Consider the following 17,888-nt stretch of genomic DNA (forward strand, 5'->3'; position numbering starts at 1 on the left):
TCTTGTTCTTGAGTCTTTAAGCCTCCCAGACACCTCCATTCAATGACCAGACACAGAATGTTGTTCCATAGCCACAAGAATTTTTCACCGGAACGAAGCATTTTTCATCACTCTCCAATGTAATAACCTGGCTGTTTATCCTGTACTTAAATATAAACTCACTGTTCCTTGCCTCTAAGTACACAAATCTGTCAAAATGCCATTTATTTAAAATCAAAGTATCTTTTAATACATTGTGATTAAAGACTATTTCTTTTCCAGAGCTGGCCCCTTGCTTTTTTTAACATGAATATTCACAGATACCAATGAATTGCAAGGTAGGCTTGCAGTCTTACCTGAGGAATTTGAAACTACAATGGATCCATCCTCATCCTCATCTGCTAAAACCATCAGGTTCTTAAATAGTCTACACTACCACACCTCAATCCCTCCTTCATACTGAAAACAAAGATAAAGTATAAAAAAGGGAGAAAACCTTTCAAATCTAGCGTTTAACATGCTCATGGGAGAGGTAGGATGCCCAGCTCTAGTCTCTTTTTCAGTGTCTGTTTACCTAGTCAGACAAAGCAAAAAAGGATAAATAGGATCAGCACTTCCAAACACAGGGAAGGCTTGGGATTAGTGCACTAACCTTGGTGATCAGAGATACAGGTTCAAATCCCTATGGATGGAAAGGAGGGGGAAGGGGAGGTGCTGCTCTCCTGTCTCCCAAGTGACTGCTCCAACCAACTGTATCTGACAGCTTGTAAATTGACTACTCATTTCCTCTGCTTTTCATCTGTCTCAAAAAAACCCAAAACAAATCACTTTTGGAATTAAGGGAAGTATTTATTTGCCAGACAAAACAACGGAAGGTCTATGTCACTTAGATGAGAAAAAAAAAATAATAAATGGAAAAAAAGCCCTGAGATTACATTTACTCTGAATCTGATCATTTTCCCGTTTTTTTCAGTTTGTCTGCTGGGGGAAAATAAAAAAAAATAAATAATAAAAAACCCAGAACAATTATTTCCATATTTTCCACACAAACTCAGAGGCTGCCAGAGACTCAGAACTGGCTTTTAGCCATGACCCCCAATCACAAGTTACAGTCCTGATATTTGTGCCAAACACTTTCACCCAGTTTCTCCAGTGAAGATTTTGCAGAGTGCCATTTCTCAAGCCACCCCTCATCCAAGCTCCCCTGTCTCCCACAATGCTCCCTTTTCCTCGAATTTATCCTAGAGACTGGGAGAAGTCACGAGAGCAGAATGGCTGCATCTGGGATGTTTTTATCACCAGTGTTACTTACCATTAGAAGAACTCTTTGCTGGAAGCTGCTTAGCAGATTACAAAGGTTCATCTAGGTAGATGAATGGACTTTTATTGAACAGGGAACCTGATCTGAAAAAGCCAGTACCACAAACACTCAATCGTGTATTGTTATGGTAGATATGTGAGTAATCTCACTGAAGCCCATTCTATTTGAATGTTTCATGTCAAGCATATATTGAAATCTTTACCTAACATCACTTCACCCATGGAAGAGTTCTGTTGTTCATTTTGGATAGAGGAGAATCAAAGACACAATTATCTTAAGTGCCTGAATTGTATACATGTCTGTTGGTACCAGTTTAAGCTTGCATCTTGACCTGTATTGTAAAAAGTATAATTAAGGTCACAAGTGCCACCCAGTGACTGTGATTAACCATAATTTGCATTCTTTATTGAAAGTCGATATTCTGCATGCTACCAGCTGTGAAATTGTGCAATAAGCAATAATTAAATAATGAAAGACAGTAAACAGGACTAGTTAGGTGTGATTTGGAGCAGCGAGCACCAAAGGTGACTTTTAAAGTTTTATTAGCAGAAAGCAAGAAAAACAAAATACAACCATGTGATCTATGCTTCAATGAGTAAACAGTGAACATTTGTAAAAGTCTAATAAGGATAAAGTCACACTATAAAACAACAGTATCACTACTAAATAGAGACTATCCACTAGATTTACAGGATCAGAAGCTTCAAAGACAAAGGGACTGTGTGAGGACCAAAGCAGGAGCTATCTCTGAGTATATATCTAACTGCAGTTCATTGCCTTTACTAATGGGACGTGTTCTCAGGGGGTTGTTGGGTTGGGTTGGTTTTTGCAGGAGGTTGAGGAGGGTGGAAATGAAAGACTACTGTAGGTCTGTGCAACTTCCCATTGCATGTGGGAACCTCTGGCAAGCATTTGACTTTTTGCTGTTTTCAAGTCCCACCCTACTACATGTGTTCAAAATGAGATTATTGCAGATGTGTACAGCACCATAGCTCAGCCATCTCCCTAAAGAAAACTCCTAAAAGCTCAGTTTCCCCTTGGACATTACCAATTAGTTACATGTGGGAGTACTTCAACTACGGCTCATATATTCTGTTTTGTTTGTCAAACACTGTGTTAAGCTTTACTTACTGGATTTTGCCTTGCCCTCAGGTTTGAGGACTTCTTCTGATGGTGGTATTGGCCTGGGTTTAGCAAGCTGGTCAGGCTTAACTTCAGGCATTTTTTCACCATGTCTGTACACACTTACAGTGACATCCACTGTTTCCCCACCATACTTGTTCTTGACATGGATGCTATATTTGCCTGAGTCTTCTGAGGTCACTCCCTTGATTGTTAAACTGGCATATTTCCCTTGTTCCAGAGAAAATGCATAGTGCTCATCACGTTCAAAGGCCTTGTCATTCTTGAACCATACCACTTCAGGGTCAGGATTTCCAAATACAGTACAGGTCAGATTCAGTGTCTGAGGGAGGAAAAAAGAGGTAATTTTAAGGATCAGTCAGATTTGTTTAACCGGAATATTCTCAGTATTGTTTTAAGGCACTTCTTATTCCCAGTTAATTAAAGAAAGACAGGTATCACATTCTTGAGGAACTGAAAAACAGAGCTCCTAACGTATTTTTTTCCTTGATTCAATCTTTCTACCATTTTATCAGTGACTGTGATGCAGTAATAGCCTCAGGGTAACAGTGTCTGAAGATGGTAAGTTGGACTGTCATTGCAGTCCTGCCTGCAGGAGACTCCTGACAACCCATTAGTCTGACATGCGGTTCAGGCAATGATATGTTTAAAAACATCCTTGAAGTTCCCCTGTACAAAGTAGGGAGGAGAACTGAGAAAATCTTTTCTGACCAAGGCCTCCTGATGTTATTGCTTAAAAAAAAAAACAAAAAAAAACCACCACCACTTAAAAATAGAGTACATAACATGAATCGGTTGACATTGATTCCAGGTGCTGCTGACTAGTAAAATGGAAATATTTCACAAACAATAAATAATACATAAATGTTGTAAAAGTGTTACAAGCATGTATAGAGTATTCAGAGAATAGCTGAAATGACCTAGTAAGCCATCCTGGCAGTTCAGGTATTTTCCAAGGACTGAACTAAGATATAAGAAGCCCATAAAATATTCAGGGTCATTCTTTCAAATTTTCACATGCTCAACTCCTTTTTGGTCACCATATATACACGTATGTAAATTTTATGTATCTAGGTAGAGTGATAACAGAATAAGTGAAACAATCAGTTGAGAAGTTGCATTGATTAGTGCCTACTTTGTCCACATTTGCTTGAAACTCATTCTGTTCAAAACTTCACCCTAGATAATTTGAAGTGACCTCAAGAATTTCATATATGCATCATTGTGTTAGGGGAAAAATAAAAAAATTAAAAAAAAAAAAAGAAAAAAGAAAAAAAAACACCCAGCAATGAAAAACCCAAAACTGATAGTTTTTACCAGAATTCTTCCTTATTCCCCTTCATACTCCCCTTCAGGTTTCACCAAATCCTGACCCAGAGGGAGCAGATAAATCTGACTTTGTGCACACATGCATGTTTTTCTGCAATATTTTTCTTGAATGATCATAACTGAATAGGTGTGATACAGCTCAGAGAAAAAATTAAAACAGGAAGAAATTCTAGGTGATCAAAAGTGCTGTATGTTCACAAATAAAAACAGTCTTGCCTACTACATGCCACCAAAGTCAGAGGAGAATGTTGAAGGAAGATTTACATTCTCTGGGTACAACCTAGTAGCAACCTAAGTGTGTGAGTACTCTTAAAGAAGTGATATCATGTAGGATGTAAAGTTAACTAATAGCCTATAGGAACTAATCTTCCTATAACATACTTAAAGGAGTAATGATGCAAACACAAAAATAAAATTTTGGTAAATCAAACTAATCTCTAATAACATGAGTTTAAATCTTACTTTCCTTTCTGTAGCTCAGGCAACACTTCATGACTACTGCCCTCAAAAGTGACCTCATTTAAAAGCAACAAATTATTAATTCATAACAATTAATCAAGTCTTAATAAGTTAATATTAAAAACTTACCAGAGAACAGACATATTCTACAGTCATTTTAGATCATTTGGGCCTGTTCTAATTTATTAAATTATAGATGTAACCTAAAATCATTTATACTCTCTTAAGAAGAGCTAGTAAAGCTTTGTCTTGTCTCCATATGTTTGTGTAGTTATATCACTCTATTGCATGAGGAAAAGTCTCCGCTCTTTTTTTGTTTTTTTTTTGTTATGTAGTTACTTCTCACACTTTTACTTACACAACTCTTGTGTGGTACCTGTTCATATTCAAGTTAGAGGTGATTTTAAAGTTTCACTTCCTTGTCATCCATTTTGTTTTGCCTGATTTCAGGAATCAGAGATTTTACTCTTCTCACATTCAATTATTTAATCCTCACACAATTAGGTCTCTTTTGAAGCCTCTACTTCTAGAAATGCACTGTGTAGCATTTCCTTAATTTAAAGTTGTAGTTTTTAGGGCATGATCGTTTGAGGAAACTGCAGCCCATCTGTGCATGCAGTCAGGGGTGACTTCACTGAGCCACTTCTTTACAGTTAGACTGTTTTAAGATGTTGGTCAGAGAGTGGCTTACACCTAAACTCTTAAAAGACTAGCTTTCTTGCTGCTTGGTGCATCTGTCTACCACAAAAAGAAGGCACTTTGTGTGAACACCCATTAGAGACGAAGGAAGGAATGGACCAAGAGCAAAATCATCTCTGTCTGTCCAGAGCTGAGCAGCTTTCAGCATCAACTGCAAGGACCACATTTTCTCCCATCTTTCTAAAGAGACTTCTCCTCAGTATCCAGAAAATGGCCGAGTATACAGAAAGTTGGAAGAGTTACGTGCAACCTCTTATTACAGTGATAAGAAATACAGTTTCCACACAAAGTAATACAGCTGTAGTCTCTGAAGATGCACTTCATACAAAAGACGTAAACCGCCTGATCAACATGTACTTGGCATCCAGCAGATAGTAAGAGTCACATTGGCTCATGAGCTGATCTGCTATAATCAGTCAGAAAAAAAGTGCATCTAGCTCTTTTACAGGTCAAAAGCAACTGCTTAAGAAAGTGTAAAAAAATACAGAGGATGAATAGTGTGATCCTATTCCCAGTATACCTTCCTGCTTTCCACAATTTGGTGGCTTTTAAACTGTTTATAGGCACAAGTTGTATCAAGAACATTGTATTTAATGGCCCCTGCTGGACTTCCTTTCATGGATATTGCCTATTTTTTGTTTTTTGGATGCAAATCTATTTTGCCTAAGGTGCTAAGGGACAAATTAATTATGAACCACTTGAAAAAATACTTCCTTTTCATTCTTTAAAGCCTGTAATGACCATGTAATTAGGCATTCCCTAGTTCCTGTGCTGTAAGAAATGCTGGATGATAATTTCCGAGTACCTCCTCTGCACCATGCACAATACTGCAGATTTTTTTTCATTTTACTCTGTTCTCTTTCAGTAATTTTTCCTCCCAGATTGAAGACCTAGTTTCTCCTCATAGGGAAGGACAGGACACTCAGCAGAGGAAGAGTTGCTTCAGAAGAAAGAAACAAGAACTAGCTGTCTGTGTGGGAAGGATGAAAGAGCTTGTCTTTCCTGGGCTGAAGGCTTGGGTGTCTGGAGTCTGGAATGGAGAGACTAAGTTCCAGTACTTCCTTGCTCCTTAGTAAGGTAAGTACTTACCTTAGTAGGACTAACAGCAGTTCAGACTAATAGTCTTCTTCTTCTTTCTTAGTGTCCTGAGAGATTGGCCTGAGGTTGCATGAGATCCTGCTCGACCATGAATAAGATCCCAGTGAAGGACACCAGCTAGTCAGCATCATGACATCTCACCATCACCAGTCAAGCTGACTTAGGAAGGGGCTTTGTGAAGGTTTACCAAATTTGACTTTGCATCTAGGCATTTAGTTATTATTGATGTCAAAAAAATATGTGTCTCTCACTGGCTTTCAATCTCTCCTACTTATATATTTTAATGGGGCTGTCTGCCAACACATAGGAAGAGGGGAGGGTTTAGTCCCTGGCTTAGGTAGGTTTTTTTACCCTCCTTTACTCTTACCAGCCATACCTGTCTGTGTCTCGCATGTTGGAGAATGGGACCTAATTTCTGTTTTGGTTATACTGGCTCTCCTGTCTCTTCAGTTTCTTCTACAGGCCATAAGAAGACTCTCACGTTGAACTACTCTCCTCAGCACACATAACTGAAGCCAGCCCAGATTTGAGTATGCAGTTCTATTGAAGATGACCTTGCTTACCTAAGATCTGAATCAGGCTCCTCTGTGCCTCCGCTGACTGTGTAGTCAGGTTATGATATCTGTGCTCACTTAGAATTTGCATGTATCTCAATTAAATGACTAGCATTAGATGGTTTAAATTGTCCTCCTCCTGCCTTCGGCTTCTACAAAATCATCTGTACTTCCTCCCCTTTTGCCATCAAAGCAAACCTCTCACCAGTCAACACCATCCTTTGACAGAGTCTGTCCTTACCTTCCCATCCATTATAGTAACGACGTCAGGCAAACCACCAATGACTTTACCACGATCTAGGAGTTAAAGAAAAATAGGTGGACCATGTGAAGTTTAGACCACAAAATTGCTTATTTCTTAATGATTTTATAGGCTGGTGCCATATTAGTCACAGCTTCTGTTTGGACTTATCTTTAAAAGAAGTTGCAGTATCTGGTTAACTAAACATAAAATAACACACTTTTTGTGATATTTTTGCTATTTCTTTTTAATTTGTTTTACAGTCCCCTCAGATTTTTTAGCAGAGATTGTGGTATAGCATTCTAAGCTGATACATATAACAACCTTGAAGCTACTGCCGAGCTTGACAGTTTGTGCTTTGGGCACGGAGCAAAGCAAGGAGGATGCTTTGAGCATCTTGGTGGTATCCAAGATCTAAGGAAAATTTGTTTTGCCACTCTTTTTGTGGGCAGAAGCACCTTGTCATTACCAGGGGAACTGATATCAAAGTAGCAGAATTCCTACAGCCACCAACAGTAACAAGCTTCTCCACTATCTGTGTCTGAGCAAGCACTGCTCAACAGGCATTAGCAGGTAATTTTTTTACTTAATAGGTAGATCCCAATATTCAGTATCAGCAGCAGCTTTCAGAGTCAACACCTCCTTGTATGACACCCAGAAGCTCACACCTAATAAAACTGCTGCAGACACAAGAAGGTACAGGGGAGGCTTGCAAAATGTGTGAAACTTTTAGTGGGTTTCCATTGGAATTAAAAACAAATAAATCCATGAATTAGTATTATTATTGCAGTGTTATGTGTTAACAGGAGATTTCTGCAGCCACAGAACTCTGAAAGCTATGGCAGGATATCATGATGGATGCCTTAAGGAGGACACTAAGCTACATTGTAGAACACCTTTGATAAAACGTAAAATAAACTTACTCTTCTCAGCAAAAGCAGCTGCCCTAAAATTGTTGAGGAAGAGAGGAAGAGAAATATATAATGTTATTAATAAAATTATTAATTAAATATTTTTTCTGTATGTAAAGATACTGTTGTTATAGCATTAAAATGCAAAAAAGGTGGCACTTACTTGAGTCGCTGGAATTCTGCATAAGCATCATCAAAAGCTGTACCAAAACAATTAAGAGAGTTATTGCCTATGAATATGATTTGCACTGGGGACTCAGTATAAACATTTGAATGCACACCTAAGTTAAAACTCTTTTAAAACCCATATGGGGTTACACAATAGCAAAATGGGAAACCAAACCCCTGAAACCCAATGCTACTGGTAGTGAAAACACATGTAAGACTAAAAACATCGTAACAGTTATGCAACTAAACTACAATTTGTTTTGATGAAAGACTTCCTGTTTTTACTGTCATTCCTCTGATTATTACCAGTAAATTCTACTTAATCCATGAAAAGTTCCCATATAAGTATGGTCTTATAAACATACCTTGCCCAGACAGATCAAGTGTGCGTTTGTAGGTTTCCTTGTCACCAAAGATTTCAAAGGTGTAGTTCCCCTTATCTTTTTCAGTGGGTTCACCTATCTGCAGCCAGGCAACATCCTCTCCACCTCCAATCTTCATCTTTTCACCAGAAGAAATCTTAGATTCCCTGGAAAATATGAGTAGAAATGAGTTTGAACATTCCTTTCATGTACATTCTCCATAGCAGATCATCTATAAAAAGTTGCACAGGATAACATACTGTTCCTAAATGACAGATAAATTGCAACTAATAGGAGCAATTTCTCAGAAGATTATCTTCTTCCTAGTGGGGTTACAAAACATTTTGGAACCTTGAGCTTCAGCTATCATTCGAAAGATAAATTTGTTCATCCTCTTTTCATTCTCCTCTCCACATACACAATCATCTCTGTTTCTATTTATATGCATATACATGTCTGCATGCACAAATAGTGTGACTTTAGACTCCTGTACACTTCATACACACTAACATAGAACACATCAGAATAGTAAACAGGAGGCAAATAACACTTTCTGATGAGGGAAAAAAATCTTTACATTTCATTAACTTCAAAAATTGATTTTTAAAACAATAAAAGATTTGCATATAATTTTTTATTCTTGCATCAAACAAAAATACACCTTTGCACTTTTGTTTTGTTTTTAAGAACAAGACAAGAAGCAAATTTCCTAACTGCAGGTAATTAATACTGTCTTAAAAAAACAGTGGCATTACATTATTTGTCATCACTTCCCAAGCTAAGAATATAATGCCCTACTGATTCAGATCAGGGGTTCTTCTGATCCATAATCTGTCATGAAGGGTGGAAACAGAAAAAGCTATTTAATGAGACCATGCAAACCAGGCGACTTTCAACAGCTTGAAGAGAAGTTTCCTCTTTCGCTCATTAACTAAAGAAATATTTCTTTTCATCCTTCTTCCCCAAGCATCTTTAGCTGGAATTTTTAATAGATGAAGTCAGCATTAGCTTCTCTTTGATCTGTTATTTTATTTGCCCAGACAGGGCTGATTTGGCTTTATAGCTAGAGAGTTACTTTGATGGGGAAAAGAAATTTTTACTTTCTCCTTTTCTGTGAGATGACTACATTGAGTTCACTGTACCAAATTAGACACCTGGACACAAACTACTATATATTAGAAAACACTATATATATTATTCCCAACTGTGCCATGAGTGGATGATGCATGCTGGCTTTAGGGATTGTATTATGTTCCCTGCTATGCAGTATAGTGGATAATTCAAAGCTAGCTTGAAATTTACATGGTATGTTTCATGATGTGCAGACAACAGTAAAAATACATGGATTGACTAGCCTTTCATTTTTTTTTCCAAAAAAAAGTTGCTAGAACCCCATTTGAAATAGCAGGGAGGTTTGGAGAGGTTGGGTTGGTTGGTTGGTTTAGTCTTTATTTTAGCTTTAACAGATCTGGCTCATAATCATTATAGTCATGAAAGAAATGTAATTTTATTTTTTCAAAATCTGTGTTTGATGATCTTTAAGACAATCAATATGTAAGACATTATATAATCTGAAATATTTGGAGGGGAGAAACTGACTGTATGTGACTATAAATATGCTGATATTTCCATATTAACCATGTAGCATTCTCTAGTTTTATATTTCTATGAACTGGATGGTGGAATGGCCTAAGTCACTTTTAAAACTCAAGCAGATATAGTAAAAGGCAGAGGCTAAAACTATTTTTCTTTTCCTTTCCATTGTATCAGTATCACATTTACTGAAAGAAGGACCATAACTTACTGAATAGAAAGCTTGAGTTATGAGTACAGCTGCACACTCTTGCAGAAGTGTTCTCAAGCTCCCTGAACCTGATGAACTTTTCTTGTGTTCCTGTCTCCACAGACATCAAGGGTTGGACAGTATTGCAAAATTAGGACAAAATACTGATAAACTAGCCTCTTCCTGTCCAAGTCAGACCATTAACTGTGTGTCACCTTTGGAGGCCATCAAGGAATGTGAAATTTGAAACCACTTGAAGAGTTTTAAAATCCTTCCAAACCTTACTTGTGTTTTGAAATAAATGAAGGCTTGATACTGCAAAGCATTTGAACACACATTTAGCTGTAAATATACTGACGAATGGAGTGTCTCCAAAGTCAAAGATTAATGTAACATAAGGGGGGAAAACTATTGAGAACTTTAGAGCTCATTTCTGGTCATAGTCTCAGCTCTGAGGGCTATTTTTAAAGTATCCTGTGCACCATTGAAATATATTTTCAAAGAAGAGGAACAGAATTAATGTTTTGGGTTACCTAAGACTGTACCAGTTTGAAAAAGTAAAAATCCTTTCTTAATACAGGCTTTTATTAAACTGTGAGAGAAGATCCTTGATAATCGCCTGGTACTGGAGGATAATTTCATCCATTTAAAGAAACAGGCAAAAAAACTACGCTCAGACATTTTGCTGTCTTTGAATCAACGAGATAGCATAGCAAAAGACAAACAGTACTGTGTTAAATAAGAGGCTGGAATACTGTAGATTCTTTTTTCTTGGCTTTTACAACCCTCTTGATAGGTGCTGGGTAAGTAAGTGTGTTAATATTTCTTTTACTGTATATAGTATCTATGTGAAAGAGAATATGAAGTGTTGGAAAGAGAAATTCATTAACCTGGTTCAGTTACTAAATGAATGGCACAGAATAGTAAACAGTAAATCATAAAGATGACATTTTTTCTCAAATAAAATAAAAAAAAAATCCTCATCTACCTGTGAGACCAGTTGACTTTCATTTCTTCATTGTAGTACTTCAAGAAGCACTGAAGTCTTATTCCTTCCTCAGTGCAAAGGATCTTCAGTGGAGATGCTGTCTTACCTATGTAAAATAGAATAGATGCAGATCAAACAAGGTAGTGGAATGAACAGGAAACAGTCAAACGGACTACTTGTACTGCCAGGACAAAAAATAAAAATCAGGATCAGGGCCATGATTCTCAACTACCACAAAGAGACAATGGTTCACGCCTCTCAAAGGAGTTCTGCTGATTTATATCAGGTGAAAGTTCAGCATAAGTTTATGATTTTACTGTCATATACAAGCATTATGACTAGCAAAATCCATTGTGAAATAATAAGCTAGTCATGTAATTGCTCTGAAACAGTAGTGGCATGATTTTAATTGCACAAAAATTTTGGTTTTGTGCAATCCCTCTTCTTTCAGTGGAATGACTCCCAACTTGTCACTGGGAGCAGGATCAGAATCTTGTTCTCTCTGTGTCAGGGTTCACTCGCTAATGGGAAGTAGGAAGAAAATTATTGCTACTCCATTGTCACAGTATCTAAACCAAACAAGCCAGGTGGAATAATACTTTGTTCCCTTTTAACAGTGTCAATTAGCAAGGTCAACTGCCTATTCAGAAACTTAATAACACGTCCATAATAATATAAGCATCAGGACTTTAAGAGATTTCCCTCTTACAATAAAAATTGTCTGCCTCAGGCTCAGCCGACTTTAACATAAAAAACTTACATGAAAATCCAAGACAGCATTTGCTTACCACTGACTCCACTCAGTGCCAGAATTATGTCATCATACACTGAAGGGAAAAAAAAAAAAAAGTACCATCAAAATTCAATCACATTATAGCTTTTTTATGTTCAGTTTAATTAAAGCAATATGGGAAATCTTCACATCCTTAGGCAAAGACAACCATTAAAATTGCAACAGGTGTGTGGGGAAAATTGGAGACTGTCTGAGTGCAGCATATGAATTCTGTGCTGTGTCACTGAGTATCTCCGCTACGTGCGGAGTCAGCTGTCTGCTGTTGTATCCCTCAGGCCAGAAACAATAAAAGGTCATTAAAACTACATAGTTCACATTCAAAGGAGAGTGCAGGGGAAAGAGAAATTGTTGCATTCTAGGTGAAAATAGTTTTCACCCACTCCCTGTAGGATGGCATTTGACAAATGTAAACCCTTTCAACAGCAAGTGAAAGAAACCAGGTATGATATCAAGTTTTCAAAATATGACAGATCTGATGGGTTTGCAGAAGGGGAGAACCCTGGGGACAAGGGCAGAAGAGCGGGGCACTCTTTCACAGCAGAAGAAACCAATTCAGTGTCACTGTGCAAGATGGAAAGAGAGAAAGAAGGAAACACCATATTCTGAAGAATGCATAGTCAACTGAAGAATGCATAGTGAAGGATGAAAAAATTTTATGAATACGGAAAGACAGTGAAATGCATGAAGTTCAGAAAACACTACTTATATATTTGGTCTGTACTGGTCTGTATCGGCACATTTTTGTCTCTGTTGATGGTTGGACTAGATGATCCCAAGGGGCTTTTCCAATCTGAATGTTTCTATGATTCTTTGAAATCATGACTGTTCCATAACGCGCTACAAACTCCAGTATGCTTCTACTGGCTGGCATGTTGACAAGAGGAGATGAATTACATACTATATATAAATTACAGTACAGACGTCTGGGAAAGTGGGGTTATATTGCCTATAGTGTCTATATGAGATGTTTTTCTGAAAGAATGGTGGATAGAGTTAATGTAGAGGAAAAATGTCTGAGAGACTGTCAAGTGATGATACAGCCTTTTGAGATAAACCACAGCTAAAGAACTCACTCTAAAATTCATCCTTTCCTCTGACTTCAGGTACTTTTCCAACCTGCTGAAAATAAATATTATGATCTTTGGTGAACTGAATACATTTTTGAATATGTCTTTCTCTGTATGTTGGGACCTGTCAGAAAATTTTCATTGTTTGAGTCAAATGGCTACATGCAAGTGGGAGGAATCCATGTCCACCTTGGCCTAGCTGGTGGGACCTATGTAGAGAAGCACAGAGCAGCTCTACCAAGCTTAAGTAAAATTCATTTATGCTGGCAATACATCAGGCTTTGCTGTAGACCCAGAAGTAGACAAACATATTTTTTACTAAACAAAAAGAGACATAAAATTACAGTAGCTCACTGTGGTACCTGATAACATATGAAATCTTATTTAAATGGCCACTATTGATGTATTTTAGACTAGATTCTTTTACCCTTATGTGCATTTATCTTCATTTGAATGCCAATAAATGTTGAGCTCAAACTAGCCCACCCCATACAACACACAGTCCTCCAAGGCCCTCTCCATGCTAAACTACTCTGCTCATGTTTCAAGGCTAAATCCACCATTTAGGAGACCTACTGTTTTGATTAACAATGCAATTCTTAGGGTTTTGCTGATTGACATTTTCAAAGTCCCCTGGACTCGTCAGAATTAGACGTGTATTCTCAAAATAGGCCTTTCATTGTCTACATTTCCAGCACAGCAGAGTGTTACCATACCTGAACCAGAGCCTCTGGAAGGACGCACGACCATAAGATTGAGAACTACAGATCCTTTTGTTCATTCCAGGGCTCAGGATACCCGTTACTTGAAAATCCATAGACTAAGGGAATGATATTGATAGGAATGAGGGGTAATGGCTTCAAACTGGAGAGGGTAGATTTAGAACAGATACCAGAAAGAAATTTTTCACTCTGATGGTGGTGAGACACTGGAACAGGTTGCCTAGAGAAGCTGTGAGTGCCCCATCCCTGGAAGTGTTTAAGACCAGACTGGATGGGGCTTTGAACAACCTGGTCTAGTGGGAGGTGTCCCTGCCCAGGGCAGGGGGGTTGGAATTAGATGATCTTTAAGGTCCCTTTCAACCTAAACCATTCTCTGATTCTATGATCTGTGCATACATCAAAGGACAGGAAGGAAGGAGGTAGGTAATGAGGATGCATTGGATTGTGTGGGACACCTAAGCATGACATAAATGGTATGGAATAAGGGGTGGAAATTGAACTGGTTTTGACTTGGATCATTTTCTTCACGGAAGCTTGTATGCTGCTGTATTTTGGATTTGTGACTGAAGCAGTGTTGATAACACGGGATGTTTTAGCTATTGCTGAGTAGTGCTTGCACAGTGTAAAGGTCTTTTATTTCTGTTCCTCACACTGCCCCACCAGCAAGAAGGCTGGGGGTGCACAAAAGCTGGGAGAGGGCATAGCTGAACAGTTGACCCCAACTGACAAAAGGGATATCCCACACTACCACGTCACACTCAGCAATAAATGCTGGGGGAAGGAGGAAGGAACATTTGGAGTCATGTCATTTGTCTTCCAAAGTCACCGTTACACGTGATGGAGCCCTGCTGTCCTGGAGATGGCTGAACACCTGCCTGCTGATGGGAAGCAGTGAATGAAATCCTTATTTTGGTTTGCCTGTTAGCACAGCTTTTGCTTTACCTATTAAACTGCCTTTATTTCAACCCACGAGTTTTCTAACTTTTCCCCTTCCAATTCTTTCCCCCATCCCACTGAAGGGGTGTAAGCAAGTGGCTGTGTGTGGCTGAGCTGCCTACTGTGGTTAAAACACAAAATACTTTATAATTTTACAATCAAAAAGCTCTCTGTCCCCTCTGAGAGTCCCATCTCAGGATATTCAGCATTTTTAATGTCTTGGTGCCTTGGGGTTTTTTGTAGACATTAAAGCTTAACAAATTTGAGAGAGAGCGAGCTCTCTCCAGAAAAGATCTCATATAAAAGGGGTGTCTGCCTGATCAGAAACTTACTTCCTTTCTTCCCTGTCAGGTTGATAGGGATTAATCAATGCTCAGTGTTGCCCCTCCTAAACTGGTGATCTGCAGTTCAGGCCTCTATAAGGTAAGAAGAGAATGGAAATACAAAGAAACCCCAAAATGTTTGCTAACTTGCCACTTGCAAGAATAGATCTTTGACACCTCTTGAGAACACGTGGAAATTATTATTTCAATGTAGTAAACTTAATGTTACCTTTTCCTGACAATTCAAGAGTAGATACATCATGACCTCTGTCGTCTGATAGTGTCGCCTTATAAACTCCTTCATCTTTCCGAGACAACTACAAGGAAAGCATGAGATGGTTACTGAAAAACTTGATAATAGTACAACATGTGCTCAACCCCTGCATGATTTTCTTAATCAAACAATATACATTGTGCCATATTCTGGTTTAATAATCTTACCAAAGATGAGATAGAAACTATCAATGGCTTGTGCGTGCTTTTTTATGGAGCTGTAGTTACTCCTTCAGCCTAAATCATATTCAGATTTCAGTTCAATTGCCTTGAGAAATGACATTTTATCTCGTTCCAAAAAGACAAACAAGATTGAGCCTTGCCAGTAGAAATTACAAGTGGTGTAAGATGTAACACAGAGTAAATTCAATCCACACAAACTTTAGAAATGCAATTTTTCTTCAACTGAAACTATTACCTTTTTGAATCAATCTAGGTAAATCATAACAACAGATCTATATTCTTTAACTGTCCAAATACCATCTCAGTGGCTTTCATTTAATCAGCAGTTGTAGTCAAATTATATCTATGCTAAATAAATTATGAATTCATTATTGGAGAGCTTACATTCTAAAATCTAACACAGCGATACTACATTAGAGCCAGTAGGGGTTTTTTGTTTGGGTGCTTTTATTTTAATTTATTTTAAAACCTGAAGGAAAATATATAAATAATTATATATAGATAATTATATATAGATTGGAAGTTATTATTGAATCTTAGATTTATACAAATTCATAATTCAGTAAATAACAGTAAAAGCATCATATAATTGAATGACAAGTAACAAGAGCAATACAAGACAAGCAGAAACCACCCTCCCCCAAAAAAGTCTACTCAAGAAAAATGAAGCCACTAGAAAGACAGTATTCTCTTGCAAGTGAAATGAAGGAAATAAATTAGAGGAATATGAAGTCAATCAGTAAAATAAATAATTTAATTAAATGGAATGCATATTTATGCTGAACGCAGAAAACCTTGATTCGGGGAGTTTTTGGCATTGGACAAAGACAGCAACTATGCAAGCTAAGGCTTCAGACACAAGTTAGCTTATTCTGTTTGCATAAAGATAAATCTTAAGAAAGCATATACCTCAAAGCTATTAATTTTAGGCAATAAAACTGGGACGCTGTCAGAAATGAGGTGCTTGAACAAATTGAAAAATTAAGGAGCAATAAGAAAGAACAAGATACAGTTCACCTAAGGACGCAGAAGCAACTTAAGCATGAACTGTCTGAGCAGATAACAAAAATAGATATTCCTTTACTAGCATTAGTTACTCCCCAGCTAATTGAAGGGCAGCAAATATGCCTTTTCTTAAAATGGTTCACAGAAGTCATGATACCTGGTTTAGTGCTCTGCCTGGCAAATCTATAGCGTGTCAAGCAATAGCTGTCATTTCTAATCAGCAGTTGATACTGTACCCTGGGAATACTGAGTTGACATTCTCCCTTCTGCAGATCAGGCACCTCATCAACATCAATCCCAGAACCGTCCTTATACCACTTGAAAACAGTCTCCTTCTTTGTGTTGGCAACCTGTACAACAGAAAAGGCACATAAGCCTGGCTATGTCCTGAAGAAACATATCCCACTGTAGGTAGTCATACCTACATACCTTTTTCAACATAAGAAGCCAATATTTTTGGTTTTTTTACTTAGCTTTATTTGACATGTGTTACAATTTCAAACAAATCCTACTAAGCAAATCTTAGTCCTATGTTATTTGTTTGCAGCACAGAACGGGTCAGAAGTATTCAGCTTAGAGCTCCAAAGTCCTGTCAAATTCTTAAATCTATTCCCTTAAAGGATTTTGCATCCTTGCTATGTGGTTGCAGTTTGTCTAGACATATCTGTGAGAAGTAGCTTTGAAATTAGAGCTGCTGAACTCACCTTTTTTTTTTTTTTTGTTCGTTTGTTTGGTTTTGTATTTGCCTTGTGTCTCCAAAGAGCTGCAACACAGAACTTAGGCCCTATCTTAGCCAATTTGCAGATTTACCCCAGCAACCTAAGCAATTTCTTTCAGGGCTAAACTGCAGAGAGCAACTGAAATTACTATTCTGAAAGCATTTGAGATTTCAAAATTGCGAGCTGCACCAGAAATAGTTTTTTTTTTTCTACTACATTGTGTCCTATGGGAAGTACAAAGACTTGAAGAATCCTAGAAATTGCCGTCCCTCCCAACAAAAAGGGGTTTAACAACATAGTGCAAATGCAAAGAAGTTGCTTGAAAGCCAGACTTTTCTGTAGTAGCAGCAGCTCATCTAAGCAATGCATAAATAGACTACAGCACTGCTTTAATTTTGACATACAAATTGTGAACTGGTGGTGCTTAAGATGTTGCTGGATGAATGACCTCAAACTGTGAATTCAAAAAGCTAAAAGCCCAGCCCTTTTTATAAACACTGGCAATATATTTTATTTTTCTCCCTTTCAGAAACATTATGATTTATTTGACGTCATTATCCCCATACCCTTCTAAAAAATGAAAAAAAAAAAAAAAAAAAAAATTTTTTTTCCCCGTGTACCCCCAGGAAACTTCTGCGGGGCGCTTTCGCCTCCGTTCCCCTTGGGAAGCGGGGACAGACAATGAAGTAAAGAAAACTAAATCTTTCCTTCAGTTCCCCGTGCCTGGCGAGCCGGGCTGCCGTGCTGGGGTGGGGGTGGTCCCGAGCGGTAATTGATTCATAACTGTACACCAGGCCACCGGGGCACAACATCCCCGGCTCCCCGGGAACTT

General features: G+C 38.0%; 1 protein-coding gene across 1 annotated transcript in view; it reads right to left on the minus strand.

Moving 5' to 3' along the window:
- Positions 1-1,678: 1,678 nt before the first annotated feature.
- The window catches only part of MYOM2 (myomesin 2), a 79,331-nt gene continuing 63,121 nt past the window's right edge, over positions 1,679-17,888 (minus strand). The window contains exons 31-39 of the mRNA XM_014948978.1: positions 16,574-16,687; positions 15,106-15,193; positions 11,824-11,862; positions 11,036-11,141; positions 8,268-8,431; positions 7,898-7,934; positions 7,747-7,769; positions 6,824-6,879; positions 1,679-2,765 (exon numbers count right to left, since the gene is read on the minus strand). Of these exons, the coding sequence (XP_014804464.1) occupies positions 2,424-2,765; positions 6,824-6,879; positions 7,747-7,769; positions 7,898-7,934; positions 8,268-8,431; positions 11,036-11,141; positions 11,824-11,862; positions 15,106-15,193; positions 16,574-16,687 (969 nt within the window). The 3' untranslated portion in view covers positions 1,679-2,423. The remainder of the gene's footprint in view (positions 2,766-6,823; positions 6,880-7,746; positions 7,770-7,897; positions 7,935-8,267; positions 8,432-11,035; positions 11,142-11,823; positions 11,863-15,105; positions 15,194-16,573; positions 16,688-17,888) is intronic.

Source organism: Calidris pugnax, unplaced genomic scaffold, assembly GCF_001431845.1.
Source record: "Calidris pugnax isolate Ruff unplaced genomic scaffold, ASM143184v1 scaffold141, whole genome shotgun sequence".
NCBI lineage: Eukaryota > Metazoa > Chordata > Aves > Charadriiformes > Scolopacidae > Calidris > Calidris pugnax.